Source organism: Sminthopsis crassicaudata, chromosome 6 (assembly GCF_048593235.1).
Source record: "Sminthopsis crassicaudata isolate SCR6 chromosome 6, ASM4859323v1, whole genome shotgun sequence".
NCBI classification, from domain to species: domain Eukaryota; kingdom Metazoa; phylum Chordata; class Mammalia; order Dasyuromorphia; family Dasyuridae; genus Sminthopsis; species Sminthopsis crassicaudata.
The window spans coordinates 162,036,111-162,052,260 of NC_133622.1; the positions used below are offsets into that span (position 1 = coordinate 162,036,111).

A 16,150-nucleotide genomic window follows, 5' to 3' on the forward strand; every position below is an offset into this window, starting at 1 on the left:
CTTAGGATCAGACAAAATAGCCTAGATAAACAGATCCAATAGTCTATTCCTTCCTTTATCTGTTAAAAGAAACTTACTTGTTTAATAGTTAGAGATCATATTTATAAAGCACTTTAAGTAACTTGAAGAGATGGGCAGTCAAGTGTTATTAGTTCCATTTTACAGAAAAGGAAGGCAAGATATAGTAAAATGTCTATACCTAGGCAGTTAGTAAATATCAGAATGAGCATTTGAGACTAAATTCCTTACAAATGTTTAAATTCCTTACACACACATATATATGTATATATACTCACACACATATATATACACGCATACTATGCATGTGAATGCATATACAATTTTTTAAATTCCTTACAATATATACATATAAATGTATATACACACACACATACATTTCACACTGTTTATCCACTTTAGCAAAATTCAATATCTCTTCTACTTATTCCTCTTCTGCCCTTTTTATTCTTTTTCTCATCTCCACACTATTTCTCTTCCTCTCCCCTTAACTGGCTCAGGAAAGGTTATCTGGAAGCTTTCCTTCCCAACAATCAATCACTATATACAAATCCCTCATCTCTAGCAAGGTTCACTTTACCTGAAAACTTTCCATCAGGATCACGGCTGCCAACATCACAGGGACCATTTCAAGGTAGTTTGTCTTCATTTTTTACTTCTGAATAAAGTGAAGTAAACTCAATTAATATGTGTTTTTCTTAAAAAGGTAACATTACAAGGTAGGAGGCAGGAGAAATATTTTCATTTCTGATAGGAATAAAAATCAAAGTGACAGGTAATAAATTCATCTAGAAGATGGGAGCAAATGGATCTTGTAAGCTGTGATAGCTCTATGGCTATGATCTTTTAAGAACAAATAACAGTATTCTGAAAATTGTACTTCCTAGCTTCTTATCAAAGGAGGGAGGGCTATGAGAGGGGAAGAAAAATTCCAGGTATGGGATGGTAAGCTTTGGATGAGTGTCCCTTACACATTTGAAAGATTTCTGTTGAATAGTCTAGGTGGGGATGAACAAACAACCAAACAATTAATGTGCTGTTTAAATGGTTTTTTTTTTCATTTCCCCTTTAGACAAAATGACTAAAAAATACTTAAGGATTTTATAAATTGGTTAATAGCTTTTTTTTTTTTTTTTAAGGGAATAAACCTATCAGACATTTCAACATGGATGTCCTATGAACACCTCAAATTTCACCTGGCTAAAAGAAAGCCCCTTCCCCCTTACCACTCTTTCTAACTTCCCTCTTTCTGTCAAGAGCACCTCTAATCTTTCAGGGACAGATTCAAAATTCAGAGTCATTATTGGCTCCACACTCTCCCCTCAATCTTCTTAGAGTATGGTATCCATCAGTTATTAAATCTTTCAATTCTGCTTCAATCAATCATAGATATATGTATGTGTGTGTGTGTGTGTGTGTGTGTGTGTGTGTGTGTATAATATACATTATATATAATATATAGCATAAATATAAAGAGAAGAAATGCAAATGTACAGAGTAGTTAACTACAAGGTAATTTGGTAGGGAAGGTATTAATAGTTGGGGGCATCAGAAAAAGCATGAAGTGGATGATGGTGCTTGAGCCCTATCTTGAAAATAAGGGATGCCATTAGGCAGAGGTGAGAGAGAGAGAAAGAGAGAGAGAGAGAGAGAGAGAGAGAGAGAGAGAGAGAGAGAGAGAGAGAGAGAGAGAGAGAGAGAGAGAGAGAGAGAGAGATTAAAACATCATAAGGAATTTTTAAAAAAATCAATTTCTGAGGTAAAATAATGAGGCTGGAAAATTTGGGGGCAGGTTGAGAAGAGCTTTAAGAATTAAATACTGTAATTTAGAGAGCCATTGGACTTGACTGAGTAGGCAGTGACACGCCCTATCTACACTTGGAAAAATCACTTTTGTAGCTGGGAAGATGGATTGGAATGAGGTGAGACACAAGGCAAAGAGATTAGATTGTTGCAAAAATCTAGGTGAGAGATGATGACAGTCTAAAATAAGGTGGCAGCTGTGTGAGAGAGGAATCGGATGAAATGGATGTAGAGATTGAAGCAAATATGTCCAAAACACATCTTGCCTCTGTCCTCTTCATTTTATTCACATAATACCTTTTTTGCCTTTACTTGGTGGTTTACCTTCCACAGTTACCAGTGATTTTCCTAAAGCTTAGGTCAATAAATGCCAGTGAATCACTACTAGCTGTAGGACCAAATTGCTTCATTTGGCATCTAAAGCCCTTCATAGCCAAGTCTCAACTGAGTCTAGCCAGACTGGCTTGGTTGTTCCTCAATCTGACCCTCCATCTCCCATCTCTAGGCTTTTGGAAGAGCCATCTTCCTTCCCTGCAAGAGGCTCACTCCTTATCTCTGCCTCTTAGAATCATTAGTTCCTGTCAAAGTTCAGCTGAAGAGCTTCCTTATACATGACACCTTTTTTGAGCTCCTAGGTGCTAGTGGCTTCCCCCAAACCACTATTTTTTTTTTTTTTACCTGCACTTATATATGTTCCCACATCCTTTTCCTTGAAGACAGAGGATGTTCCGCTTTTGTCTTTTTTATTCCTAGCACTTGGCATACTGCCTAACCTAGAGAAGGAAAGGAATTTCCAAACTCTCTCCTTGCTTATAAAGAAAGAAACTGAAGCTCCATCATTTATCCAAGGCCATACACATATCTAACTAATAGTAGAACTGAGACCACCAACCAGGTTGGTTAACAATTGGTTCAGATCTGTCACAATGAATTAAAACTCATGTTTGGAGTTTTATGAGTACTAATGAACAAACTCTTGATGTCTTGTTTTCTCCCCTGAGAAGGGAAGAAAGGATAAGAATTTTTTAAGTGAACTAATTAATACTCTGGCAATATTTTCTTCCTTTCTTTCTCAGTGTCTAAGAAATTATAATTGTCAAATGAAAACATAATCTGCTGAAATTGATCTACAATTGATTTTGTAACGAGGGATTAGATAGAGGATTCCCTCCCATGAAGCATATTTTAGGGCTTGGTTTATGCCCTGAACACTTCTGACAAGACTTCTGCTTCTTCTGGTTGGTCTTTCTGTGTTTCCTTTCTCTGATGGAATTAAAAGAAATAGCAATAATTGACCATGTTCTCATGTGTAACTTTAAAGAAAACCAAATTCTAGTCAGTCAGGCTCAGAGCCTTGTGGAATATGATACCTAGAAAAGAGGAGAAAGTTTTCTTCCTCATTTCCCATTATCAACTCTTTATCCAGTAAGAGACACTCTATTTAGCAGTTTCAGAATTCAACATACAGTAGAAGAAATAGGTTTAGCTATACATAGAGCAAGGCATTCACTTGTAGGAGCAGAGCTTCGGGCAGCAGAAAAGAGAGCAAGCTTTAGACTCAGGACAGAACTAACTTTGGCATTTAAGAATTAAACTGCAAAGAACACATGCCAGTAGCCTCCCCAGAGATGTCTTGCCTAAATGGAATGGGAGAAGAGAAAGGACATTAAGGCCCAGAAAATCTGGAGCCTTAAGACACACATATTCTTTACATGAATGCTTCAGACAACTTTTCAGGCCCAGTTCTCTCTTGTAGGCTGTAGAGAATTCTTACCATGCTATTTTAGAATTTGCTTTGAGCTAATATTGTTTACTAGTGTTTTATTGAAGTTAAATATACCTGTAGCAGGGGCAGCTAGGTGGCGCAGTGGATAGAGCACCAGCCCTGAATTCAGGAGGACCTGAGTTCAAATGTGGTCTCAAGACATTTAACACTTCCTAGCTGTGTGACCCTGGGCAAGTCACTTAACCCCAGCCTCCAAAAAAAAATAAAAATCTATCTATCTATCTATCTATCTATCTATCTATCTATCTATCTATCTATCTATCTCCATATATACCTGTAGCAGTCACCATCCGGGGACCCAATCCTGCAAGCAGGATTGATAAACTGGGTAGTTTTACAGAGGCAGTATTACATGTACTTTTGGTTTTTTGGTGTTAAAAGAAATAGTGCTGTTCTCTACCTTATGTAGTTTATATTTTTGGTACTTTTCTAGAGGAGATTTTAATATTTTTGGTTAGATCCTAGACATGAGTCAAACTCCAGTTTTTGTTTAAGGGATTATCCCCAGAAGTCTCCTCTGACATGGGAAAGGAATGAAACAAAGACTACAAATAAGAACGTAACCCTTCTCTTTCAAGGCTAAGCTCTATCCTACTCTTACTCCAGGTTCAGGACTGAACCCAAACTTGTTCTGCTGAGCCTGAAAGCTGTGGCTTTTTAGAGAGGGAAGATGCCCTGTGCTTCCTAGGCCACACAAGTTCTACAATATCAATTTGATTCAACTTTTACTAAGTGCCTACTATATTTAGAACACTTGATAAGTATAAAAAGTGGTAAGATTTTATTGCCTTAATACAATTTATGACTTAGTAGGATAACATTTAATGGATAGAAACAAAAAAAGAAACTGCATTTCAAGCAATTTACCCTTTCCTTGCATTTTACCAATAAAGAACAGCAGGAAAAGATAGAGACATTTCATTCTAAACATGCAAACAGTCTAAACACTTAGGAGGCTTTCTACCTCCAAACCAGCTTTTAAAGACGGGGGATAGACTTAAAATTCTTAGAAATAATAAAGGCTACATATAAAAAGTAATACCTGAGGTGAGCAGCTAATGTTTCTAGGAAATGCTTTCCAGGCATGGAGGATTGCTTTAGTAGCGGCATGGAAATATCTTTTCAATTCAGGCAATAGCTAGGGTAGAACAGACTTTTTGAAGGGGATATAATAAGATATTATTTGTAAAGCACTTAGCACAATGTCTGGCATGTTGTTGTTCAATTGTTTCTGAACATTTGGGATTTTCTTGGAAAAGATACTGGAGTAGTTTGAAGTAGTCCTTCTCCAGACCATTTAACAGATGAGAAAACTGAGGCAAACAGGATAAAATGAGTTATCCAGAGTCACATTGCTAGGAAGTATCTGAGCTTGAGCTTTATCCCCTGAGTCAGCTAGCTGCCTCTTTATAAAGTTACTTTTCTAATTTTTGTTCATTTGTGTTACTTTTTGTTTTTCTGAATGTGAAAGACCAATAATCACAAACATTTCCATATATAAGGGGAAAAAGAATCTTTTGGGAAATTGTGTGTTTTAACATTTCTTTTTTCAAGCATATAATTCAATATATGAATTTTTCTTTTGCAAATTCTATTTTTATAACTAGATTTAAGCCCTGATTTTGATATATACTGACTATGTAACCCTGGGTAACCACATACTTTAACTTCACCATTCTCTGGGCAACTCTCTATGAGTACATGTTGCAGAGAAGGGGTAGAACTGCATTGATGGAGAGGATCTGCACCTCAAAGTTCCTTTTATGAACAAAATTACAAATCATTCCCTATCTTGTTCTGCCTCAAAAATTTACTATGTGACCCTGGGCAAGTTTTTTCAGACAAGTCTCTACTTGGTAATTCAGAGTCTTTGGCTTTAACACTATGCTTCTATGTTCACTTCTGTATGATTTGTATTTGATCTATTCTCTGACTGAGCTATTTTTTAAACCATTACTAAAGAGTTTTAATGATTATTGCTTTATAGTATATAGTTTCATCTTTGGTACTGCTGGATCCCCATCCCTCATTCTTTATTTTCATTATTTCCTTTGAGGCTCTTTATTTTTTTGTTACTGAAGATGAATTTTAATTTTTTCTATTGTTTTCTATTTTCTTTCCTAGCTCTGCAAAGTAGTCAATCCTTTGGTAGTTTGATTGATATAGCACTGAGTAGATTAATATAAGTATATCAGCAGAGTCCAATCATGGGCAATTAATCTCTCTCTAGTTGAGTCTTAATTTACATGAAGAGTTTTAGATTTGTTTTGATATAGATCCTGTATGGGTCTGTATGGGATATAGAATTTGGGTATCTCTTCCAGCTTGATTTTATTAAACATATACAGTAATATTGATGTTTTATGTGAATTTGTTTTATATTTGTTTAACTTCAGCTATTTTACTGAAGTTATTGTTTCAATTAATTTTATTTATATCTTTAGGGTTTCCTAAATGGATCAACATTCTATCCATTCTATCATCTGGAAAAGTTGATAATTTTGTTTCTTCTTTATCTATGCTTATTCCCTTATCTTTCTTTTTCTATAGCTAGGATTTCAAGAACTAAAGTAAATAAATGTGGTGATAATGAATATTTATCCTTTACCTCTAATCTTACTGGAAAGGTCTTTAGTTTATGAATATTATATATAATGCTGGGTTTTGGTAGATACAATTTACCAAATTAAGAAAATATCCATTTATTACTATTCTATATATACTATACATACATATATATATATATATATATATATATATATATATATATATAATATGCTATTTTAATATTTTTAAAAGAAATAGATATTGTATTCTGTCAAAAGTTTTTCTGTATCTACTAATATGCAATCATATGATTTTTAAATTTATTTTTGCTAACATATAGTCTGTTATATTGATAGTTTTCCTAAAAATAAACCAACACTACATTCCTAGGATAAACCCAATCTTGTATGATTTTAAAATTTTTATTTATATCACCTATTTGATCATTTTTTTTTTTTTTTTTTTTTTTTTACTGTTTTCATGTCAATATCCAGTAGACATTTCTTTTTCCGCTTTGTCTCCTCCTGGTTTTAATATCAAGACTATATTTGTATCACTAAAAGAATTTGGTAGGATCTCATATTTTTCAGTTTTTGCAAACTATTTATATAAAGTTGCAATTGTTTTGAATTTTTTAAAGAATTAATTTATAAATCTATCTGGTACTGGAGGTTTTCTTTTTATCAGTTCATTTGTAGTTGGTTCAATATATTTTTCTGAGATTGAGTTATTTAATTTCTGTTAGCCTAAGCATCATATATTATAAATATTCATATATTTCATTTACTATCTTTTTTGGAATTAAATTTTGCAAAATAGTTATTAATAATTTATTTTATCATTAACAATTTAGTTTTCCTATTCTTTTAAAATATCAAATTCACCATTTATACATTATGTCTTTTTATTTTTTGTCATAAGGAATCTTCCACTGCCCCTTCAACACTCCCCAATAGATAACTGATACTAATCATTTCCTTGTTTCCTTTTATTTTCCCCTTCCCTCAAAATCTGTTTTTCTAAAGTGTTAATTTGACTTGAATGTGACTATTCCTTTCATGACTTTCCCTTCCCTCTTAACCACCCTTCAAATACCCTTTTTCTGCCCATTTTCTTATTTCTATACCAAGTTCTGTGTATGTATGTTTTTATATTTGTGTTGAATTCTCTTTTGTCCAGATTAAAGTGTATGTGACGTCCGCTCCACCCCATTTTTGTATGCTTCCCACCCGCATGCTTGTATACTCTTCTTGTGCTGTTAGTTTATGAGAAATATTAAGTTCTATCTACTTCTTCATCCTTTATTTCCTAGCATATACATTTCCCCTAGGTCATTTGATTTACTTTTCTCTTAGAATCTTGAATATGTTGTTTCTGAAAGTACATCTCTATTTGTCTTTCCCTAATAAGAATTTAGCATTTTTTCATGGACTTTCCCAGCTGTTAAATTTATTTGTCTGTTGAGCTTTCTTTGGACTTCTATGTTTACATTTCAAAGTTTCTATTCATAAAAATGGTCTTTTCATTAGGAATACTTGAAAGTCCTCTATTCAATTAATGCTGCACTGGGTCTGGAGAAAGGAAGTTCTGAGTTCAAATATGACCTCATACACTTATTAGCTATGTAATCCTGGGCAAAGTTAACTATCATTTCCTTTTTTTTTTTTTTTTAATCTCTCTCTGTTATATGTAAAACAAAAATTTTTTTTTACATTTGTTTTTAAAATTTTGAGTGCATGTCCATTAGTTGGGGTAGGGCTGAATAAGTTATGGTATATGAATATTATGGAATATTATTGTTCTATAAGAAATGATCAGGAGGATGATTTCAGAAAATCCTGGAGAAACTTACATGAACTGATACTAAAATGAAGTGAATAGAACCAAAAGAATATTGTGCACAGTGGCAACAAAATTATGAGAGGATCAACTTTGGTGGACTTGACTCTTCAACAATGAGGTGATTCAGGCCAATTCCAATGGACTTGTGATGGAGAGAGCCATTTCCATTTATAAAGAAGACTGGGGGACTGAACGTAGATCACAACATAGTATTTATACCTTTTTTGTTGTTGTTTGCTTGCTTTTTTCTTTCTCATTTTTTCCCCTTTTGATCTGATTTTCTTACTCTACATGATAAATGTGGAAATATGTATAGAAGAATTGCAGATGTCTAACATACTGGATTGCTTTCTGTTTAGGGGAGGTGAGAGGACGAAGGGAGCAAGGTAAACTTGGAACACAGGATTTTGGAAGGGTGAATGTTAAAAACTATCTTTGCAAATGACCAACAGGATGAATACAGAGAGGCTTGGAGAGACTTACATCAACTGATGCTGAGCAGAACTAGGGGATCATTATACACTTCAACAATGATACTGTATGAGGATGTATTCTGATGGAAGTGGGTATCTTCAACATAGAGAAGAGCTAATCCAATTCCAATTGATCAATGATGGACAGAATCAGCTACATCCAGAAAAGGAACACTGGGAAATGAGTATAAACTGTGAGCACTGTTTTGTTTTGTTTTTCTTCCCAGATTATTTTTAGCTTCCGAATACAATTCTTCCTTTGCAACAACAACAACAACAAAATTCGGTTCTGCACATATATATTGTACCTAGGATATACTATAAGATATTTAATATGTATGGGAATGCCTGCCATCTAGGGGAGGGGGTGGAGGGAAGGAGGGGGAAAAATTTGGAACAGAAGGGAGTACAACGGATAATGTTGTAAAAAAAAATTACCTGTGAATATGTACTGTCAAAGAAAATGTTATAATTATAAAAATTAATAAAAAATTTTAAAAATAAAAACTATATTTGCATGTATTTTGAAAGTTAAAGGTATTAAAAACATTAAAAATAAAGAAATTAAGGCAGACAGAAATTAAGTGACTTACCCAAGATAAAAAAAAAACAACACAACTTTGAGTTCCAGATTCTCTCCCTCATTCCCCAACACACTCCCCTCCACATTGAGAAGATATATGTGAAGTTTTGTGAAACATTTTTTATAAAAGTCATGTTGTGAAATAAAATGCAGATTCTGCACTCCCTCCCAAAAAAACTCAAGAAAAATAAAATAAAAAGAAAAGTATGCTTCAATCTGTATTCAGTCATAATCAGTTCTTTCTCTGGGTATGGATAGCATTTTTCATCATAAATCTTTCATAATAGTCTTGGATCATTGTATTGATAAAATTAGCAAAGTCATTCAAAGCTGATCATCTCACAATATTGCAATTACTTTGTACATAGTACATTTCATTTTGCCAGAGTTTATGGAGGACTTTCCAGGTTTGTTGGGTTTTTTTGTTTTGTTTTGTTTTTGAGAAAATCCTGCTCATTATTTCTTATATAACAATAGTATTCCATCATAATCACATTATACAATTTGTTTAGCCATTCCCCAATTGATGGACATCTCCTTAATTTCCCATGCTTTGCCCTAAGAGCTGCTATAAATATTTTTGTACATATAGGGTTCTTTTCCTTTTTAATTTTTTAATCTCTTTTTGGATATCTGCCTAGTAGTGGCATTGTTAGGTCAAAAGGTATGCATGATTTTATGGCCCTTTGGGCACAGATTTTATTTTTTGATCATTTGTCAATTGGGGAATGACTCTTTTTAAAAAAAAAAAAAGATAAATTTGACTCAGTTCTCTATAATTTGAGAAATGTATCTAAATTTTTTCAACCTGAAGATAGATATTATAATGGCACCTACCTCACAGGGTTGTTGTAAGCTTCAAATGAGATAATGTTTTAAAGAGTTTGGCACATACTAGGTATTTCATAAATGCTTGTTCCCTTCTTTTTCCCTCCCTATAGTAATATACTTACTTTTGCAGGGTAAGTTATTCTTCATCATAAGCTTTTATCTTTTAAGTTTTGGAAGTCTTTGGAAATATTCCAAAATGTCCTTTTCTTTAGCATAGTTTCAACATAATCTGATCTGATCCTAACTGTGATCCCTTGATATTTGAACTCTTTCTGGTTGTTTACCTTTTTGAGATTTTTCTTTTTTTACTTTAACTTCGAAGCTCTGGATTCTTCAGTTTCCAGTTTGATATTTCATTCACTATTGGGTTTTAAGGTTTTTCTATATCAGGCTTTCTCTATGTATTTTTATATTTCTGTTGAATTCTTTTTGTTCTTTCTATTTCCATTTTGCCCTCTGGTTCTATCAAATCTTAGCAACTTTCATTTCTAATTTCTTGAAATATGGTATCTAAGCTTTTTTGGGAAGGTTTCTATTTGCTTAATTGTTGGTTTTTTTAACCTTTTAGGGAGTGCAATAATTCTTTTTTTTAATAAAGCTTTTTATTTTCAAAATATATGCATGGATAATTTGACAACATTGACCCTTGCATAGTTTTGTATTTCAAATGTTCTCCTCCTTCCCCTCACCTCCTCCTCTACATGGCAACCAATTCAATATATGTTATACATGTTAAAATATATGTTAAATCCAACACGTATAAACATATTTATACAATTCTCTTATTGCACAAGAGAAATCAGATCAAAAAAAGGAAGTAAATGAGTAAGAAAACAAAATGCAAACGAACAACAACAAAAAGAGTGAGAATGCTATGTTGTGATCCACATTCAGTTCCCACAGTCCTCTCTTTGGGTGTAGATGGCTCTCTTCATCACAAGATCATTGGAACTGACATCAATCATCTCATTGTTGGAAAGAGTTACAGACATCAGAATTGATCTTGTATGATATTAATGTTTCCGTGTATAATGATCTCCTGGTTCTGCTCACTTCACTCAGCATCAGTTGATGTAAGTCTCTCCAGGCCTCTCTGAAATCATCCTTCTGGTCATTTCTTACAGAACAATAATATTCCATAACATTCATATATCACAATTTACTCAACCATCCCCCAACTGGTGGCTATCCATTCAGTTTCCAGTTTCTTGCCACTAAAAAAGAGCTGCCACAAACATTTTGGCACATGTGGGACCCTTTCCATTCTTTAAGATCTCTTTGGGATATAAGCCCAGTAGAAACACTGCAGGGTCAAAGGGTACGCACAGTTTGATAACTCTTTGAGCATAGTTCCTTCCTTCCTTCCTTCCTTCCTTCCTTCCTTCCTTCCTTCCTTCCTTCCTTCCTTCCTTCCTTCCTTCCTTCCTTCCTTCCTTCCTTCCTTCCTTCCTTCCTTCTTTCCTTTCTTTCTTTCTTTCTTTCTTTCTTTCTTTCTTTCTTTCTTTCTTTCTTTCTTTCTTTCTTTCTTTCTTTCTTTCTTTCTTTCTTTCTTTCTTTCTTTCTTTCTTTCTTTCTTTCTTTCATTTTTATGCTGAGGCAATTGGGGTTAAGTGACTTGCCCAGGGTCACAGCTAGGAAGTGTGAAGTGTCTGAAGTCGGATTTGAACTCAGGGTCATCCTGACTTCAGGCTGGTGCTCTATCCACTTCACCACCTAACTGCCCCAAGTGCAATAATTCTTAAAACAATTTTTCTCTGTTTTGCTCTCCAAGTCAATTGCTTTTGATAATTTTCTTTATATTTCAATCTTTAAATTTTATTCTAATATTTCTAGTTATATTGTGGAGTCCTTAATTTGTTTGATCCATTCTAATTTTTAAGGAATTTGTTATTCTAAGTCATTGATTTTCCTTCTAATTCTTTCCTCATGAAAGATGCCAATATATTCTTGGCATTCTGCCTCATCACCATCCTATGTCCTTTTGATGTGAGAGTGGAACCAGGAACTCCAAAGCTGCCATTCAAGGAGCAGAATATCTACTCATTTATCAATTGGCTGCATCCTCTGAGACTTTTCAACCCCACCTCACATCTGGATACTTTCTCTGTTTCCCTTCCATTCCCACTGCCATCCTTGTTTCCCTACCCTACTTTTCAAATTACTTTTAAACATTCTCTTTAGAATTAGTATCCTGGAGCGTAGGAACTGCCTTTCTCTTTATGTATGTCCAGTGCTTAGAACAGAGCCTGCCATATAGCAAATGCTTTAGAATGACTAAAGGAATTCTTATTTCACCTCATTTTTTAATCTCTCATTTCACTTTGTCTAGGTACTCTTGTAGTACCTAGTTTCTTCTCTTTACTCATATCCCTACCCCAATTTTTGATGTTAGACTTTGACCAAGAACTGGGATCTCACCCTTCTTCCATTCCTGGATGGAGTGGTTGGGTCAGGTTTGGTTTATTTTCTAGGTTCCTGTTGCTGGGTTGTTTTTTTTATTTAATACATTCAGAGCACTAGCAGATTTCAGACTTCCAGCCTCATCCTCCAGATCTTCTGGGTTCAAAGAGCTTTAGACTTCAGAGCCTTTCTGGACTATCTCAGGACAGAATGCTATTAACTTTCATTGTCCCTTAGGCATAACCATCTCAGAACTGTGAGTTCCAGGTCAGAGAATGAAGGGTTTCCGATCATCTGGGAGTTTCACCATCCAAGTTTCTTTCCTCTGGGTACAAGGTAGGCCTCAGATGTCCTTAAGTATTTCTGGTTTCAATATTGGTAGCCTTGCAGTTTGTTTCAGTGTAGCTCTTCCTATTGCCTAAAGGGTTCTGACTGTCTTTTTGGGTAGTCTGAGTTAGATAATAGTATCTTGATCATTATTCAGTCTGGTTCTCCCTCGTGAATATATATAAGACTGGAATATATGAGACCTAGGCTCCTCTGTGGCCATTCACACAGCTATTTTAATCATTTCTCCTATTTTTCTTATTTGTTATTAAGTAGTTTGAATTATTTTTGCTGGCTAGATAAATCTGTTTGATCTAAGTGCTAATGATCAGTGCACTGCCTTATTTATGTACAGGGGGGCTCCAGCAGAATTGACCAATATTTGAGTATTGTCATAAAGACACAGAAAAGTCTAGGGTTCTATGCCAGATATTTCTCCTGGTTTGGGGACTGAGACAAACTGAGAAAGAAAACCTTATGATTTTATTAGTAATTTTTTCTAAACTTCCCAAAAGTCAGAATCAAACTGAATCCAAAGTTTTCCTTATTTTGCCCCATGATAAAATTGGATCAGAGCCATTTTGACCATCTGGGACTAGGCTGGACTGTCAGCACATGTGGCCAGCTACTCTTCTTCCCCATCCTCCACATAAGTGATGAAAGAGCTCTGGATGGAGTATAGTGATTATTGAGAGGGATTTGCATGGTGGAAAAAGTACATCTAGACTTGAATGACAAAAACCACAATGGCTAAAGAGGTGAGTGAGTGCTTTTTTCCTTTTCAGTTTCATTCTTAGATAAAGGTACATAAAAGAAAGTAAAATGGCTAATGATGATACTGTGAAAAGAAAAATTCTATGTTTGCATCTTTGACCTGATTAAAGAAGCAAAATTCAAGAAGAGACAGCTATAGAATTTATTAACACACCACTGGCAGAAAAGTGTTGGTGAGTGGGCCACTGTACTAATCTAGGATTCAAATTGGGCTGATGCTTTTATAGAGAGGAGTAAGCATCTTCCAAATAAGGGCAAAAGTATTTTGACTGGATTACTCACTGAGTAAAGTGAGGAAGTGGGATTAGTGCCCCCTCAGCTACTCCCTTAGTATTCTGATGGTCCACAATTCTAATGTTGAGATATGGGTGTGCATGCCTGGCAGCCGCTCCCTCTTTACTCATTAAATTGAGATGAGATTAGCAAAGAAGATACACGATTAGCACTTGTGGGACTGCTTTCTCCTGCAGGCTGGGCTGCATGTAGTCAAAATCAAGCAAAGTTAAAACATGGGGTTACTTCAGAATGACTCCACATTAGTGAATGATTTTATTCAACATCTTTGCATAAGAAATATAACTTGGGGGAAAAAATTACACTAATCTTTGATTCAATAATTATATTGCAGAGGAAGTAAAGGTGAATTACAATTATAAGAAAATAAGTTGTATGTTTTCAGATTTGATGAGATTGATATACATAAATCAACATGATGATAGCTAACATTTATATGGTCCTTTATATACACTGGAGACAAGTAGGTGGCTAGAATGCTGGGGCTGGAGGAAGGCCTGTGCTGTTTGCTAGTTGTGTGATCCTGGGCAAGTCATTTTTAAGCTCTGTTTGCCTTAATCCACTGAAGGAGGAAATGGCAAACCTCTGCAGTGTGTTTATCAAGAAAACCTCTGTGGGGTCACAGAATGTTGGACACCACTGGACAGCAACAAAATTCTATAAATTATTTCATTAGACCTCAGAGAGGTTGCATGAGTGCCCCAGTGTCACACAGCTAAAACATGTTAGAAGCAGAGTTTGAAGTCAGGTCTCTCCGCCTCCAGATCCAAATCTATTTCTATTATACCACGCCTTTTCTCAGCCATAATTACAGACTGATCATGATGGCAAGGCATAGGGGTTATCCCTTTGATTTTAATGGTAAGGGGAAATCCCACCAGTACAGCTTCTTTCCAATTTTTAATCTCAGAGATGCCGAAAGCACTGCCTGAGGTTCTGTAGCCAGTCTGAGTCAGAGTGTGAACCTGAAGCCAGGTCTTGTTGGCTCTACATCATGTTTGCTGCCCTTTGGGTCATTATGAAAAGGTTCAATTATGTTCAGTTGATTAAATCTTTAGTCTGATAACTAAAAGAGAAGAAAAAGAATTGGGTGTTGGAAGGAACATATATCTAAAGCTGGAAGGGCTGTAAGGAGCTATCTCATCCAACCCCCCTCATTTTCCAGATGAGGAAAGAATTCCCATCCCATTCCAGGTTAAAAGGTACAAATAACTGGTGTCTGAGGTAGGATTTCAACCCAGTTTACTGCACTTTGTTCACTATGCCACATTATCTTTAGGCCAGAGCTGGATTATGGGCGGCTTGAAATATCTAGGTGAAGTGTTGTTTCTCTTTGATCCTGGAGGAAACAGAGACACTGGAATTGCTTGAGCTGGGCAGTGACATGGTCAGACTTTCACCTTGACAGCTGTATAAAAGGCTTCAAAGAGGACTCACCTTGAAGCAGGGGAGTCAATTAGGTGACTATTGTAGTATGGATGAGAGGTGATGTGAGCCTAAGTGGAGGGTTGAGTAAGACCAGGTACTGGGGAGACAGAATTGGCAACATTCGGTTGTGTATTTACATGATTGGAGTAAATGATTTTAGGGAGAGGAGAAGTATTGAGGATGGCTCCTAACTTATGAACTTGGGTGACTAAAAGAATCAACAACTACAACAATTCTTGCCAGAAATAGAGTAATTTGGAGAAAGGATGGATTTTAAGGTAAAAACGAAGTAAGCTCTCTTTTAAACATCTTGAATTTGGTCTAACAGGCATTAGGCAATACTATAAATAAGTAAATAGTGAGGTATAAGCAAAATGTTGGGGGGGGGCAGAACGCTGAAGGCAAGAAGTCTTTAATGATAAAGAGAAAGGTATTAAAAGCTTCTTGGAAGAAGTGGTCTTTGAATTGGATACTGATCTCACTGCAAAGAGCTTTCAGTAACTTAACTAAGAGTAACATGTAAGAACCTTTTCCTTTCAATTCTTTGTACACGGGGGTCAGTCCCTTTGGGTGACCAAGACAATTTGTCTGGTAATTGTGGTTGTGGTAGGAGAGAGAGTTACATCAGAAAACCAAACCAAACATCCAGATCACAGGAAAGCCTCGGGAAAAGTAGAAGCCTTTACTCCCTGGCATCTGTAGGTGGGAACATGCATCACATTAAGAAACCTACATACATCACATTTTTAAAAGCCTTCAAGCTTCTACAGCTCTGTTTAATTCCTAATTTTTAATCCTGTGTTTACAAGACTAAAAAAAAGTAAACTAAACACTTAAAAGTCTCCTGTAGGCTGAAGCCATCGGCTATTCACTATTCCCATGAAAGGCAGTGCTTTCTGTAGCTGAGGCGGCTGCTCTACATTTCCCTTCCCCTTGGCCACTTTCTAAGGTACCCAGAGGGTAATTTAATTGCATAGCTAGTGATAATAAGCAGAAGCAAGATAATATGTGGTAAAGAGCTCTAGATACGGTTTCAGAGAATCT

The 16,150-nt window shown here is 35.3% G+C and overlaps 1 protein-coding gene across 11 annotated transcripts in view; it reads right to left on the reverse strand.

The window, feature by feature from the left end:
- ART3 (ADP-ribosyltransferase 3 (inactive)) overlaps positions 1-16,150 on the reverse strand; it is a 124,213-nt gene that overhangs the window by 20,872 nt on the left and 87,191 nt on the right. For all 11 annotated transcript variants that reach the window (XR_012483545.1, XM_074275688.1, XM_074275693.1 and 8 more), the window contains one exon: positions 599-676. Coding sequence is in view for 10 of the 11 variants with exons in the window: in XM_074275688.1 (XP_074131789.1) it covers positions 599-667 (69 nt within the window). In the remaining variant the exon portion in view is untranslated. The remainder of the gene's footprint in view (positions 1-598; positions 677-16,150) is intronic.